This window comes from Fundulus heteroclitus, chromosome 6, assembly GCF_011125445.2.
Source record: "Fundulus heteroclitus isolate FHET01 chromosome 6, MU-UCD_Fhet_4.1, whole genome shotgun sequence".
NCBI lineage: Eukaryota > Metazoa > Chordata > Actinopteri > Cyprinodontiformes > Fundulidae > Fundulus > Fundulus heteroclitus.
Genome location: NC_046366.1, coordinates 5,539,330 through 5,556,330, shown reverse-complemented (window position 1 = coordinate 5,556,330; position 17,001 = coordinate 5,539,330). Strand labels below are relative to the sequence as shown.

Here is a 17,001-nt window from a genome sequence, read left to right as displayed (position 1 = left end):
CGTGTCCACACAAAGACCTGTCATCTAGTTTCCAGTCAATAATAGAAATGTATCTTTTTCCATGTTTTATTGTGTTCTTTAGTTCTGGTTCTCATTCTGAAACCAAACCTGGGACCTCTTTGTGTGCCTTAAATGTCCACCTTGTATCTGGGGTGCTGCTTTCTCGTCGGTGTGCCCTTACACTCAGGGACGGGGGCTCATGTGAAGCTAGGAAAACGTTCACGTATATCGATGTAACCTCATATAAAGTGATATAGGTTGTTCCACATGCAGTGTATACAGAACCCGATGTTTAAGATGAAAACCTCAAATAAAAGTGAAATATTTCTGAGCAGTCTGTAAAACTCTGCAATCATTTCTGGCTGAAAGACAAAGATTCACCAAAATCCGTTTGTTTAATCAGGTGACAAGCGGCTGGCAGAGCCGCATGTGAGGTATTAACAGTTGTAGAGGAAACAGAACAGGAGACGCAGAAAGGCCATGACAGACAGTAAGGCTTTTCTGGTGTAACTCAGGCAGTCTTTTTACTTAAAAGCAGCTAATTAAATAACGATCACATAAATACGGCCATCCTACAACAATTATGGATGTGACGGTAGACCTGATAGATTAAAACCGGCGCTCTGGACTCACACTGAGGCACCAGGCAGCACCAGGCATTTAAGGCTGCTTATTTCCATCAGAGGCTGCATGTACTGTCACCTCCAGCAGCGCGTCAGTCCTGTTCTTGAAGCTTCCAGTCACAGAGCTCTTTATAGATCCTCCTTCGTATCTTTGGGATGTCCTGTTGGGAAAACTGCAACGGTCTTGACAGAGCCAGACATCTAGAGTACTGTAAAAATAAAAAATAAAAAGGATTTAAAAAAAAAACAAAAAACTGAGAAGCTGTAACAAAAAATAAATGCTTCATATTTTGAATTTATATCAAGTAAAAGTACAGCATTTTAATTTATGGTTTCAAGCGACATATATATATAGTGGGACAAATTAACCCTAAAAGGTCTTGAAAGGAAACAAAAACAAAAAATTAATAACATAAAACTGGCATTATTTTTCAGAAAGTAAACAAAATGCAGAAACTGTAAGGAACAACTGAGTCCAGGATTCTACCAACATGAAGATGCAACTTATTCGGCGCTAACTGGAAGCTGCTGTTTTCTCTAGGAGCTCATCAGACTCTCATTTCAAAGTGAAGGCATTCCTGGCCAACTCAGTTTTTATTTTGTTAATAAAAACACTGTTAGTTTTCATCTTTAACTGGATGAAAACAGTTCAAATTCATGCCAAAATTATGCAAGAATGATGTCAGCTGCCAAAAACTAAGCGACATCCAATCCGATCTAATCTTAGTTGTGTGAAAAGTTGGAAAAATAATCACTGAAATTCCCTATTTGCACACAACTCATGTTATATTTAGAAGTTTTGGTCATATCCAAACAAAGTTGTTTCAACTATTTCTTTACTGGAAAATCTAACTGCTCCCCATATTCATTGTTTGTGAACAATATTTGAGGGAAATGTGACGTAGTGGAGAAGCGACCATGAGATTCCAACAACAATGGCGGCTCGCATCGAGGAAGCAAGCGTTAGCATTGATGCTGCTATTTCTTCCGTGTTGTCCAATCTACCTAATATTGTTTCACTAAAAGAACATCAGAGAACGGCTCTGAAGGCTTTTGTTGGTGGAAACCATGTTTTCGCCCTTCTCCCGACCGGATTTGGCAAGTTTTGTTTTCCGGGGCGCGTCCGCACTAATGAGCGGTTTGCGCGAACCATGTTAGGATTTTTAAAAAAAAAGTTTTGTTTTTTCCTGTGTCGATCTCACAGCGTCACGGGTTAGCTTCGGTGTGAGTGGTTGAAATAGCACGTCGATAAAGATGACAGACAAGTGGCTTATCCAATCATATGCGAGGATTTTTGATAAGGCCCAGCCTTCAATAAAGGCAATTCCTATGGAGAGGTCCCAGATGGATGTGAGTGAAGCTAGGCGGAGTGACATACATCTGGCTAGAGTCAGGTTAGATATTGTTTATGTGGAAAAAGTTTTAGATCTTTGAGTTCGTCTCATAAAAAAAAATGGGAGCAAAACCAAGTTTTGCGTTTATATTTTTGTTGAGTGTAAATTCACAGGAAATAGTTCAATAAGCCTAAAATTACAACAGGAGACTAAATTGTGACTAAGCCTCCGTTTAGCATTAGTCAGCGATGAATCTAAAGTAAACCTTGCTCTTCACACAGGCCGTGCCCACTCTACCTGCTTCACATTATTGGCCTTTTCAACCATCTGTTTATGCTCAGCTCTCTTTGTATCCTGCAACAGTTTTATCGGCCCATACTTTGCTGGGCCGTTGGTTTTTGGCTCCATTCGGCCCAAAAACACGCTTCCAAAAGTTTTAGTTAGTTCTTTGTGTTCAGCCTTTTCCTGAATGTACTGAACTGAACTTTTGACATATAGTAACTGAGCTTTGCAAAGTGAAACATAAAGGTCTTGTAATTCAGGCCGTCCACATTGAGACTGTTAGTCCCCTGAGGTCCCTGAACGTCTTTTATAGTTTTTCTTTATTTTGGTGTAACTTTGATTTCTGGTGATGAACATGGCAGGAAATCAGACCTGATTGTGTATTTTTACTAAATGTAACATTTTCAAGATTTTTTTTTTTTTATCGTCAAGCCTTTCATAAGCTATTTTTAGCGTGTCCTGTCTGGCAGTGTAGCACTAAGAAATGATTCTCACACAGTATTTTTCTCTCTATAAAAACAGCAATACCCAAACAGTTCAATAAAAGCATCGACTGCTGCTGTTAAGGTTCAGAAACAGCAACAGTTGTTTCCTTGAAGCCATTGCTGATGTCTTTCCTTCCAGGCACTGGGTTAAGGCCCCACACAGGAAAACTGCAGAGCCTGCTTCTTTTCTAGAGGTCATCATGCTCACCAACGGTCACTAAATCCATGCATATGATTCCCAGCAGCTAGCTCTGATGGACCATTTTAATTTCTCCTGACGGCAGGATGAGTAAAGCTCGTCTTTTCTACACGTTCTGGCTGGAGGGTAAAAGAAAGCAGGACATACCTCTAAGACAAAAACTCCGCAGTCGTTCTCGTTGGTCTGCTGTGGGATATTCTGTAAAGACCAGCAGGGGGGACAAAACATCATGTAAACAAGAGAATCTGCCTATTACCCATCAATAGACACCCTGGAGCATCCAGAGGGGTATGTACAGGGCTTTTCAAGAGTGATTCTCAACCGTTTAACTTTTTCCCATGACAACCACAAACTTCTGTGTATTTTATTGAATACAAACGCAGACCACTATGAAAATTACATTAGATTAGATTCAACTTTATTGTTGTTACTCAGGTACAGGTACAAGGCAACCAAATGCAGTTTAGGTCTAACTAGAAGTGCAATAACAGCAAGTGCAGGATATACAATAGTTATTACTATAACAGAGTTTATACTATAAATTGAATAAACTTTATTATAAACTTTACTATAAAATGAATAAATAAAGTTTGGACAGAAGCTATCTGTCCAAACTCAGTATGAGGGATTGCTGCAAAGCCATGTACAATGCAGATGACTCTCCCTGTGGCTCAATGCTTCCCCAGGAGTGAATGCTGCTTGTTGGGACTTTGAAGCAATCGACTGGTTCCCTTTTATAGGACATTTTTGACCAATCTGTATAATATGATTGATCTTGACTTTGTAAAGTGCCTCGAGATGACATGTTTCATGAATTGGCGCTATATAAATAAAATTGAAATGAATTGAACTTAATACACAGATGGCTATTACTATAAAATGAATTAAAAAAATACGCATCATTTTCCTTCCACTTTACAGTTATGGACTACTTGACTACTACTAATGTGCTTGACTGTCAAATGAAAACCAACCCAATACAATACATAGAAGTTAGTGGCTGGAACGAGACAAGAGGTGAAAAGGTTTTAGGGGTGTGGTAAGTTTTGCACAGCACATTTAATTCACCATCCATAAAACTGCTAAAAGGTGGAGTGAAATAATTTTAGAAAATGAATTAAATGTCAAATTGGAAATATATAAATAGGTGAGTTTGAGACTCCAACTCGGGTCACCATCTCTGGTTCCAACATAGATCTGAGGTAACATGTCTAAGAGAATCTGGCCATGTGTCTCATACCTCTTCTATAGAGACCGTCCAGCCTTCTTCAAAAGCAGCGTTTTTCTTCTCTTTTGCTTCTGAAATCAAGTACTTCAGGATGTTCTGTTCAAACCAAAGCACCCCATACAGATATAGTCAGTTTTTCCAACAGAACTGAAATCTTACCAAGACATTCATGTAAGAAGAAAGTGAGCTAAATCCTTTTCTTACCCTTGCGACCTTCTGCAGTGAATGTCCTTGAGAATCGTAAAGGCAGATTTTCTTGGTGGAAATGTCAGCTGTAACCAGACACCAGTGAACCTCCAGGTGGATGGGCACCAGAAGAAGACTCTTAGAAAATAAATCCACCTGTGACAGAAAGACGGGATTCATGCTCCACTGTTTTATTTGTTAGAAAGACAACTGCATGGACCAAAGAGCTAGGCTCCAACTTATTGTTCTGAGATCTAAAAGCAAAATAGATCTATAAGGAAAATCTAAAACCCCCTATTGCTGTGGGGTAATAAGAGAATGTGGTCAGTGACACCCAGTTAAATTATCCCAGCCAAATTTAAAAGATCAAACTTTTTTGTAAAACAGCTGACAGATGAGCTTTGCAAGACGACGCATTGAAGGGATTGTGTGTAACGTTCACGATATCCGTGTCATTTAACTTCATATGAATCTGAACGTGTTTTAAATTCTCTTTGAGTTGTCAAAAGATCCATCAAAAGTAAGGGTCATTCCTAAAGAAGCTAGCTGTTCACAGGGAGCGGTGTCCAAGAGTGTTAATGGAAAGTTAGGTGGAAGGTAAGAGTCAGGGAGAAAATAAGAGCAGTTGTAATACCAGCCCATTCAAAGATTCATAAGGCGTGGACAGCAGCTTGGAGAGCCACAGCACAGAGATCCTTTAGGACACCTTCCTTATGTTTAGCAGAGACACTATCAGTCGCTGTCAAAGCATCCTGGTCTTCCAGTCCTCAGCAGATCTCCTCCATGCCACGCCGCACTGATGCAGTGATTCATGCAAAACGCAGGCCAACCAAGTATTGAGTGCACATACTGTATAGTCGTTGGACAATCTTACAGTAGGACGCACATTTCTATATTAAAAAATGCTTTTTTTTGTTGGTCTTATGCAGCTTTGTATTTCTATAACACTAAATTTGGGGTTTCTTAGTTATAAACTGTGATTATCAGCATTAACAAAAATAAATGTTAAAAATGTATCGCTCTGTGGGAAAAGAATCTGTTTACAAGTTTCCCATTACTTAAAAATCCTTTAATGATATTTTAATTTAATGAAATACGCCTATATATAAGCCACCTGATAAATAAGGCAGATATCTGAACCACCCTCGGCCTCGCCTGAGCAGGTTCAGTTGCTAACCAAGGAGGTCAGTCAGTGAACGGCAGAGTGTTGCTGGGGTTAAATGTGACACATGACAATAGCAGGCAGCACCCATGTCATCACACACGTTCATACACCTCAGGAAATAAAGCTAGAAATGTGGTTGCTAGCTTCCACCTGCAGAAACAGGTCTCTTCTGGGCACTGTAGCCCCCCCCGTCTACATATTGTCATTTTTATTAGTAGAAACCAGATTTCTATATGCATCCTAGATTACTATCGTTATCATTTATTTAGTCAGTTGATATCAGTTCTACGTAATGTCTAACCTGCTTCGTCCATCTCCTCACACCACTGTATCCTTTGGTCATGAGCTGCCGGTGGAAGAAACTGTTGAGAAAATGAACCTTCAAGTGGAGACACAAAAAAAAAGGTTCACGTGAATTAGAGAGACTGAAAAACAAGCAAGTTTGAATCTCCATTTCTGACTACAACAACCAAACAGAGATTTATCGGGATATAAATCTGAATATTTGCAACTATTTCACATAAATGATCATCTGTACACATTACAACTACCTCAACGTGTAGAAAATAAACTAAAAAATTAGGAATTGTAGTAAGCATGTTCCCTGTAATTGTGTTAGTGTAGAAAGTCAGAGAATGAAAATGTTTGGAGATAATGTCACATGTTGTTCTGTTGTCTAAAAGGGCTGTGCGATTTTGCCAAAAATCTAAATTGCGACTTATTTCAACCGTAATTGTGATTTAATTTAGAGTTTTCTCTGCATTAACCACAAGCAACAAACATTCCCTGTAGGTAAAGATGTTTGTAAACAAGAACTATTTAACACAGGACATTGAATTGTTTTTTTATTAATCAGAATATTGTTATTGAAGACAATAGCTTTTAACTGAGTAGGACATCAACCTTGTTGAACATAAAGTCCAACTAACAAACAAGTCTATGTATTGAACAGTTTAACCTGTACTTAATGCTATGGTGAGATTACTGACAGTTTCTGGTAAAAAAAAATTATGATCATATAAACTTTAAAACAAGTAATAAAATTAGATTATTACAGACACCTAAAGGGCGTGTCTTATCCTTTAATAGTTACATAGCCAAAAATTGCAGACCTCTGCGATTTGGAAATTGTGTTGTTGTTTTTTTATTGCAAACATATTGCAAATGCAATTAACTGTCCTGCCCTATTGTCTAATTTAAAATGTTTAGTAAGATAAACTTAGGATATACTGTTAAATGAGAAATATAATGAAAAATCAATTTTTTTAGCCATTTTGTTGTGTAACTCTACCCTCTAGGGCTACATTCACAAAGCAGGCACATGTGACCCAAATCGATCTTGTTCATGGAAGTGTGAATAGGCCAATACTAATCTTTTCACCCAAAATAAATTCGATTTGCTCCCCTTCCATGTATGGTACTAACAAATATGTATGAAAGCATGCACAGTCTGAACAGTCATGACACATTTCATCCGTTTATGTTACAGTCCTGGTTCTCACATCACATCCAGACTCTACAGCAGTGGAACTCTAGGCTCCACAAAAGGCCAACAAAAAGAAAAACAGTCAAAGATAACTCAATACAAACACTATACAAAAAAAGCCAAACTCTCAACCTGTGTTAAAAGCCAGTAAGTAAAAATGTGTTTTAAGAAGTGACAGCACTTAGAGTTGAGGCCTGTCTAACATGTAGGGGCAGCTGGTTCCACGGTTTAGGACCTACAACGGAAAAAGCCAGAATCACCTCTGGGGACCAGCCTGGACCTTTGGACAACTAAACACAAACAGAAATTAGATCTAAGGGGTCTAGAGGTCACATACGTCACATAAGGATATCAGACAAATATGCAGGTGCCAGCCCATTTAGGGCCTTATAGGTTAACAATAAAACTTTAAAATTAATTCTAAAATGAGGGGAGAGCCAGTGAAGAGAAGCAAGCACTGGTGAAATATGCTCAAGCTATTTTGTTCATTTTAAGAGACGAGCTGCAGCATTCTGAACCGTGAGAGGCTGGCCTGGCTTACACCGACATACAGAGAATTGCAATAATCAAGTTGGGAGCTAATAAAAGCACAAATCACCTGTTCAAAATCATTAAAAGATAAAAATTATTTCACTTTGGATAAAAGTCCAAGTTTAAAAAAGGATCTTTTTACAACAGAACTAATACGTTTCTCAAGATTAAGACTAGAATCAACAATTACTTCAAGATTTTTCACGAGATTTTATGAACTACTCGAGGCTACCGAGATCAGAAGGGGACGCACTGCGATTTCCACTGGGACCAAAAGTCATCTCTTCAGTTTTATTTTCATTGAAGTTCAGAAAATAATTTAATGTGAAAGGAAGATACGCATGTCCCCTTTGAGGAGGTTCGCTATAACTAGACAGTTAAATATCACCATAAAGATTAGTTTTAAGGCAGTAATGCAATGTAAAAATGAATCGGAATCAACAGGTTTCAGGTTTCAGGTCTCCTCTAAATCTGTGCCATGTTGGATGCTTTGGATCAGAGAATATTTTAAGTCTCTCCATCTGATGCAGAAAAGGATTACTCATTTTCCCATTTTGCTATAAAAGATAATAGTTTTCATATTAGAAAAATCGAGCCTGTTAGGATCAGTGTAATCAAAGAAGTACCACAGGGAATGCTGTGTGACGGCTCATTCAGTGAGGAAAATAGGTATTTACCAAGTCAACATTTGTCTTATGGCCTCTCAGATTAAATTCACACCAGATGTCAGCAACAACCCAAGTAATTCATATATACAAACAAAATAAAAGCAAACTGATCCACAATGGGAATGTTATGGGAAAACTGGAATGATACAGGAAATAAGTAGTGAACAGATAAAGGAATGAACAGGGAGAGGCATAGGAACCAAAGAAATCAGCTGACATGTGTCAGTTTTTAGAAAGCCTTCGGTCTGCTTGCAAATCACTATCAGCTAGTTTAATATTAACTGATGATCCATAAAAAGGTACCTCTTTACCAGAGAATTTCACAGAGAAATGTTGCAAAACATGCTAATGGCAAAGGTTACAGCTGCTTTTTTAAGCTTCTGGATGATCCAGCAACGCTGTGGGACCCAAAATCCAGACCATAGCTTCATCAGAAACTAGCCACTGCCAGATGACCTTTGTGAGGCTTCCGACAGAGAAGGTCAAAGCATATCCAAAAGAAATGAACGGTTGAAGAGGAGTCAACAACAATGTCCTATGTGTACACTACGCAACATTTCACTGCTGAGGAACAAGCTTCTAGAAGCTTGTTTATGGTTTGCTATGGAAGATTTGAACAAGCCAGTTAAACACGAGGACACGTCTGGCCAGATGTGGTTAAAGCTGAACTCTTTGGATGCCATTGGGTTTAAAAGATCTATTTTAGTGTGTCTAAACTGTTTTTTTCTATTCCAATTATTTCCACATAATTTCATTTGGTGTGATTTGGTAGTATGATTCCTAGGGTTACTGCCAACATCAGGCTATGTCTATGGCTCCAGTGGAAATCTTCATGCTCCTTAAACATTTGCACATTTTGTAACTTTACAACCACCAACTTTAATGTCATTTATTGGGTCATCAGAAACGGGGTCTGTCCCTGGAAATCGGGGGCATCTGGTCACCCCGGAGGGGCGGAGTTACATAACACACTTGGGAAGAATATGTAATGCGCCTTATAACCCGGTACGTCTCATTTGTGGACAAAGACTCACATAGACACTTAAATTTCAAATAGACACGCAAATTTGCGGTGCACTTTATAATCCGGTGTGCCTTATAGTCCAAAAAATACAGTTCTTAATACATTATGTATTCAGAAAAGGACGTTAAAAACAAAACATCACTGTGGGAGCTGCAGGCCTGTAACGTCCTGTTCTCATCCATAGACGTTATAGACTCACACGCCTCTGTCCCTCATGTTCTGGGGGTATCATCTTTTCTACTGGTTGTCCCACATGCAAAAGTTCTCTGGGAATCTGCTCGCTGGGATTATATTCACCAACTCTAAAAATTCAGAAGTTAGTATAAAGTAAAATGAAGGTGCAGTAAGGAAAGTGTTGGCAGTGATTTTAATGTAAGTTACCTCGTGATGAGACGACTCCATGATCAGCTCTCCGTACATGTTCATGACCTTCAGTCCAGAACAAAAGTGTATGCATTATGTGCAAGATAAAACAAAAGACTTTTAGCTCAGCACACACTTTACATGACAACCCAAACTTCTTGAGGTGTTTGGTAATAACCTGGTCATTAAGCCACTGCTCATCAGCCAGCGTCAACAGGTCCTCCAGTGTCAGTACGTGCTTCTTGTAGACGACTTGGAACGAGGGGACGGATTTCTTGACGATTGCGGTCCGGTATTTGTCGACCTCAGAGAGGATCATGTTTTTCCTGCACAGGTAGACGCACGCAGAAGTTTAGAGCCATCTGTGACTGACTCATCTATCAGCACAACCCTGCTTCCTTTACCTGTCATTGAAATCAGAGTTAAACTTCCTCTTCAGGTGTCTCAACACGTCCCTTATATGGAGTGGGACGAAGCTTCCGTATGTTCTGTAGAAACCTTCCAGGAAGTCTGAAGAAACACACAAAGAGTCATCCCACAAAAACCTGCGAGGAGCAGACGTACAGTAACTTACACAACTATTTATACTGCTTGAACCTCTCCAGATTTTGTCAGATTACAACTAAAACCCTTTACGTATTGTGACATAATATGGGGAGACAGATCATCCGCTATTACCATACAACGGATTCCTTGATCAATGTGTGCTTCTGTCTCTCTTGTTGTGTCTCTGGTCTGTCTTCTCTAACCCCCAGTCGGTCGAGGCAGATGACCGTTCATACTGAGCCTGGTTCTGCTGGAGGCTTTCCTCTCCACTGTCGCTTCATGCATGCTCAGTATGAGGGATTGCTGCAAAGCCATGGACAATGCAGACGACTCTGCCTGTGGCTCTACGCTCTTTCAGGAGTGAATGCTGCTTGTCAAGACTCGATTCAATCTGCTGGATTTTCTGATTTGATTGAATTTGACTTTGGAAAGTGCCTTGAGACGACGTGTTGTGAATCGGCACTATATAAATAAAATTGATTTGATTAGGACTCTACGTGCTGAATCAACCCAGATTAGTTGATAATTGTCCAGCTGCTCTGCCTCAGAGGTTAGTGACGACCAGGAATCCCAGCAGACAGATCAGGATACAGTTGTGGAGAAGTTAAAATCTAGGATCAATGTCCCAAGCTTTTAACCTCTCAGAGAGCTCCTATCTCAGCCTAAAAAATCCTGCCTAGGAGGTTTAGCTTCACAGTGATCCAGAAAGTTGCTGAGAGCAACTCTGAGGAAGGAGACTACAGACATTTTTAGCTTAGTGAGGAGGCGTGGTTGACCCATTGCTAGGCGTGATGCTGTCTTTTATGAGCTCTGATTGGGTGATAGTACAAGAAAAAAGAGGCACACACAAAAAAACATGCTCCAAGTGATCAGAGAGAAATTCCCAGATTAAACTGATTTAAGAAATGTGCGTGATGATGAAGAAACTTAGCAAAATTAAATAATTTTTCTTCAGCATCAAAATGTGTGAACACCTTTTTTACATCCTCATCATCATCTTGAGCTGCTCGTTATGTTTACTAACCATACTGATCATTTTACTATGTTATCTATTTGATATTAATGCACGCTCATTTGTGAGGATTTTACTGGGATTGCCAACCACTACAATGACATAAAATGGTGGTAAAAATGGGACAGGACAGAGGAGCAGAGGGAAGATGGCATCACACAAGTGGATTTATAGATGAACATTTAGGCTGCTGATATAATCGTGTACAATAGAGCAAATACTTCCTCACCTCCTTTACATCTTCCCTCTATTGTACTGTGTTGTCTAGAGTGTGTATTTATGTATATGTTGTTCTGCAACTTTTTCCAATTCTCCTAAAAATGTTATTGTAAAGAGCATTTTACACTCTAAATAATACAGAAATTCATCTGTATTATATTGTTTGTAAATGTTTCCACTTTTTTTAAGAATTATTACATTTTTTTATTCTTTATAATAATAATTTAGCCTGAATAAAATTATGTTACTAGAGCCACAGCTTTAAAGGGGCCATGACAGCCAATTCCATTTTTCTGAGGTTTTGGAGGTATAATATGGTGCACTGATGATGAGGCTGTGTTAATGTCAGAACTGAAGACCAAAGGACCAGCTCAGGGGCGGTCAGCTTTGTTGCTTTGCTTAAAAATGGTCAAATCAGAAAACAGGTTGTCTTTCTATGCAATTCATATTCTCCAATCAGAGCACACCATCTGGCAAACAGCCTTATGCACCAATATCAACTACATTAAATGGTTTAAACAATGTTATGGAACCTTTAACCCGCCGGATTACTGGAACTAATTACTTTCCCCCTATAAAGATGATAAAGTTTGCCTTATCTACATATTAATGATTGTAATAGAAGTCTATGTGCTCATTCCTCCACTGTTTAAGCTGTGGATCAGCCAATCAGCTCTCTCCGTTTCCACCATCTTCCTGCTTCAGACACTCTCAGATCACTAAAAGTCCTCCTCACTACTCCAAATATGTTTACATTAGGAGCTCTCTTAAGGCCCAGGATGCTTTGAGAATAACCTTTGTCCTACAGAGGTAAAATTCTAGAAGAGGATTCTTTGTGAATCCGGACCTTGGCCCATACAGAAGAGCAGCGGGGCAAGTGGAGTTTCATGGTCCAGTAGGATGGTAAACCTAAAGATCCAGCTAGTCTTAATGGAATGGTTCAGATCAAAGCATATTGATGGATTTGATTGGCCCAGACAAAGTCCAGACCTAAATTGCTTTGGGGAAAAAATTAAGATATTCTGTACTATAAATTAGGTCCCACGTTATCACCATGGCAACATCAACGCGTGCAACATGACATCACAAAGGGCTGCGTGGCACGCTAACCTGTTTATTATTGCATGCCAATAACACATCCAGCCTTTTGGGGGAAGTTTCAAAGCAGTAGCTGGTCCCACCTGGCACAGATGCTACAGGCACCGTCACAAGCAAAGGAGACGGCAGTGAGGAAAATGTGGATTCAGCACATGTAACACTGCTCTCATCATTGCATTGCAGCCATGTTATAAATATGTGATGTCCAGCTGTAATTGTTAATATGTTGTATATAAGCAGCAAATGTATGCACAATAGTTTCTGCTGTACACCAGCTCTGGGCTGGAGATTATTCCAACATTTGGTTTCACTGCAGCTGGAATCCCATGCGTGTGCCAATCCCCCCAAACACAGCAGTGAACTCACCTCGGATCTCCCTGGTCAGACTGTCAGTGTTGGCATTATTCACACAGGACTTAGTCTTTTCACTCCCGGTTTGCTGAACTAAAGGGTCGCGCTGTTGTAGTGCAGCATCCATCTGAGGCGTCTGTGCTCTCTGCGACCTAAACCTTTCTCCGCCTGCAGATGCAGCGCCGTCTGCACCCTGCAGAGGTTGTACGGTGTGAGAGTGTTTTACAGTTTGAGTGGCGCCTTCAGGCTGTACAGAAGGCTCGGCGCTCTGGGACGGCGGCGTGGCTGTTGGGGAGGTCTGACTGAGGGCCCCTGCAGACACCGTTGACTCAGAGGAATCTGAGCGAGCCACTGTGAGGCCGTCCGACTGGCTCCACTCCGGCAGGCCGTTCGGACAGCTTAAGGCTTCCCCAGAACCTCCAGCATCAGGCCGGAGAGGCGAAACAGCAGCTGAGGTTCTTACTGTTGAGCTGTCGTTGTCCTTTACGTGGCACGTGAAAGCTTGACTTTCCTGGTGCTTCCATTTAAGGTGACAGCAGGAGCCGGTGGGCATCCCCGAGCAACGCCTCCGCTGTCGGAATATCCAAAGGCGGTTCATCTCACTCCACTTCCTCCACAGCCAGAACTGTAACTTATAATACAAACGTCTTTTGTCCCGCCTGGAGAGGTGGGACACCCCTATAACAGACGACATGGACCCCCATCTCCTGTTCACGCACTTCGCCTTCCTCCAGTAGTTCCGCGCTTGCTGCATTTGGCAGAGACCGAAGAACATGGACTCACATGTGAGCGTGCCGCTGTGGGAAGCCTGCTGTTTGACAGAATGACACATGTGAGAGGAGCAGCTCACGCCCAGCAGCCGGGAAGCTAGAGCTGCTGGTTTCTCGCTCAGGGCCGGCAGATTCCGGCGCTTCACACCATGGTCCTGCCGTGGAGAGTCCAGGTCAGCGGCTCCACGGGGTGCCAGGGCTACAGATCAGGGTGAATGCCCACGCCGCTGATCCTGGGTATCTACGCTGAAACACAGAACCATCATTTTAAAGCACAAACACATTTAACTATGTCATCAGAGGTCTGATTAAATGTCTTACTTGTTGAAAGTTAAACAAACATTATGATGTCATCCATTGATAGCCGTATATCAATGATAGGACAAAAAAGGGTAAATAAAAAGTTGAATAAAGGAACAGTTTTCCCCCCTTTTACATTCTAGCCCATCATGGAGGTTAATACTACAGTCATTACATCCTCCAAACCAATCACAAACGCAGATCCAGGAAGGCTCCGTCATCAAGCTTCAAGTTCAGAAAGCAGATGTTCTTTTTTCTCTTTTAAAACCTTTGCCGTTCTGGTAAAAAATTGGATTGAGTTTGAATTCAGTTTTTGTGTGTTCTGTATCTAAAAATAGGTCGCTAAGCAACAGCAAAAAATGGCCATGGCTGCGCTTAAAGTATAGGTTTTAAATTTGTTGATAATTATCAACATCGATCAATATGATTTCTATTTTATCTATATGCTTTTTTTTTTTTTTTTATATCGTCCAGCCCTACGTCATCGCCAGTTACTCATCATCCCCCATTACTCATCAGGCACCCCTCTGTCAGGCAGACAGGCAAGTATCTCTGCTGAAACCAACCCAACCTGGTCTCACTGTAGCCATGTTGTCCTGTAGCTCCAGTAATGAGCAACTGAAGCCACGAGGAGAGTTTTACTACTCAGAGGAGCGTGTATGGCCTCCAATACGCAGAGAGGTGACCTGATTTTCACAGTACAAGTTCAAACTTCAATGCATTCATGTGATGAAAAGCATGGTAGCATATTTTGGCGACGAGAGAGAAAAATAATGTTTTTTCATCATTTTAACCATAGCCCTGATTTAAATCCAATGCAACCAGTTACCGTCAGAGGTGGCAACTGGTTCCAACATCACCATGGAAGGGGATCAAACTACTGGGAACGGCCTAGTCAAAGTCCAGATCTAAATCTGATTGGGAATCCGTGACAAGCATGGTAAATTAATGTTGCAGATGCTCTCTATCCAATTGGACTGACTGACCTTGAGACATTTTAGAAAGAACAATGGGCACTAATATATATATATATATATATATATATATATATATATATATATATATATATGCAAAGCAGGTAGAAACACACAAATGCATTTTACACCTTTTAGATTTTCATTTGAAGAAAAATAAAAAACATGTAGACTTTTCTGTCCTCTTCACAGTTCTCCACTACTCTGTGTTGGTCTGTTCAATAGATTTGGGTTTTATCCAACAGACTGGATAAAACGCTAAATTAAAGCGCACAGCATTTAATAATGTAATACTTTTGCATTGTGCTGTAACTGCAGGACCGTACTAGTGAAGGAATGCTGACACCATCTGATTCACCCCCTTCACTGTTGTCTCGTCTACAGTTTCACCTGAGCAGAGGAGGCATTCATGCGATGAATTCACAGCAGCGTTTTGTGAAACCAGCGAGTTTCTCTCCAATGCAACGCACTGTGTTGATAAAGTGAATTAGAGTTGAAAACTGGGCGCTCCTCTCTGACTTGGTTGCTCGCCGTTATGCGGCATGTTGTCGCTGCCTGACAGCGTCAAGCGCGAGCTGAGCGAAGCTCTATGTGGCGCTGTGCAAACCCACGTGTCCAGTGCTTGCCCAGTGCACGAGGACAAAACCGTGTTACTCCGACGCTCTGTTGGAATTTGGGGGTTTCTCCAGGTTTTCAGAACCACGGCGCCTTCAGCTCTGCGCATGTTACCGAGCGGAGACCCCGGCTGAACCGAACAAGCAGCAGGGCTAAGTTTTCCTGACTCAGCAGCAGAACATGGAGGGTAGCCTCTTACGCTCGGCCTTACCTGCATTTCCTCTGACTGCCTGAATAAAGGGTCCGCTGGGAGCCAGGTTTTGGGCCTGGGCTGGCTTTCACAGCAGGGCCGCGAGGATTTGAGTATATTTATATATATTTATGTCGAATTAAACCTTCTGAAACAATGACGAATAGAGCAACAAGAGTATCCACATTGGGAGTCGCACGCGAATTACGTCATTGCTGTGCCAACCAATCAGATGCGAGCAACTCAACAACAAAGCAGATCTGCTTCTTCGTTGGTGTTTCACGACGGGCTGCATCGACTCTGTTGCACTACCGCCTCATGGAGACTGCACCCTGTGCCTACACGTCAAATCAAAGTGAATAACCAGTCACATTTAACAACACACAACTCTCCATCCTCCCTCCCTCCTCTACACACCCCAGGATCTCTTTCGCCGACGGGCTTCCCTGCTTGTTTAGACTTCTGAACATAACTGTCCTCTCCCTGTCATGCCTCCCACATCCAATCGATGCTTCACAGTTTCATCATCATCATCACAAAACTACAGTAACCAGTGTGGCGCGGCGCCCCCCATTAAAATGCAGAGGTTTATTCAGCTGTGTGTCCAATGCTTGACCTGTTAAAAACGATCTCTTCTTCTGTTTTTTATTCCGGTTGGCAAACAAAGAATGACAGACATAAAGGTAGACAGGCAGAGGTGGGGAATCCAGGGAAGTAAAATCTCAGTCTGGTTTTCCTTCATCCTGTTTACTTAACCGGGTGATTTTAGTCTCTCTCTATGCTGTGGAACTGAAAATGCAAATGCTTGGAACTAATCTGTGGACCAGCTTTTTTACTTTCTGAACCTCAATTCCCCACCTCTGCGACAGAAGGACTTTTTTTTAATCCAGAATCTCTTTGTGTTTTGTGAAGCATTTCCGTGTTGATTTGGCCGAAAGATCCAAGTTCCCTGGATGTTTGGAAAAGAAGCGACCCACAGCATCACATTACCTACGCTAACAGTGGGTCTAAGGTGCCTTCTCTCACATTGCTTCCTTGTTTCATGCCAAACTAAAGGGATTGATGTTCGTCTATCATCTTAATGGGAAACTATTCAACATCAGAGGACTGCCACTGAACTCCAAAGGGGGGATAGCATGCACACCAGTATGCTGATAAGTGTGCTACTGTGTTTAACACTCCTGAAGACCTCAAATTACTAATTGATACAGCAGTGAGTGCATGTGGAAGGTTTGTGTTGGATTATCAATACTTTCAAAACAGAGCCATGTTGCCAAATGAGTGCCAACATCCGCCTTACACCACCCGTTTTCACCCTCAATGGTAATTCCACTATTTAGAAAGCTGAGCAA

General features: G+C 41.2%; 1 protein-coding gene across 2 annotated transcripts; it reads right to left on the bottom strand.

Annotated features, from left to right (window-relative positions):
• Window positions 1–60: 60 nt before the first annotated feature.
• LOC105925193 (sentrin-specific protease 5) lies at window positions 61–15,873 on the bottom strand. 2 transcript variants are annotated; one of them, XM_021315662.2, is made up of 10 exons: window positions 15,671–15,873; window positions 12,816–13,816; window positions 9,979–10,084; window positions 9,753–9,900; window positions 9,593–9,640; window positions 5,804–5,881; window positions 4,356–4,493; window positions 4,164–4,247; window positions 3,071–3,121; window positions 61–832 (listed from the first exon to the last, which is right to left on the bottom strand). In XM_021315662.2, the coding sequence occupies exons 2-10, from the start codon at window positions 13,630–13,632 to the stop codon at window positions 716–718; spliced, it is 1,587 nt and encodes a 528-aa protein (XP_021171337.2). In that variant the 5' UTR covers window positions 13,633–13,816; window positions 15,671–15,873; the 3' UTR covers window positions 61–715. The 2 variants fall into 2 exon arrangements, with proteins under 2 accessions (XP_021171337.2, XP_035993814.1); XM_036137921.1 differs by having other exon boundaries at window positions 12,816–13,811.
• Between the last annotated feature and the right edge of the window lie 1,128 nt (window positions 15,874–17,001).

Coding starts and splice junctions, on each gene's coding strand:
- LOC105925193 (XM_021315662.2), bottom strand. CDS start 13,632: ATGTGTCATTCTGTCAAACAGCAGGCTTCCCACAGCGGCACGCTCACA. Junction 10,085..12,815: donor TCTGACCAGGGAGATCCGAG/GTGAGTTCACTG, acceptor GTGTTTCTTCAG/ACTTCCTGGAAGGTTTCTAC. Junction 3,122..4,163: donor GGACGGTCTCTATAGAAGAG/GTATGAGACACA, acceptor TGGTCTTTACAG/AATATCCCACAGCAGACCAA.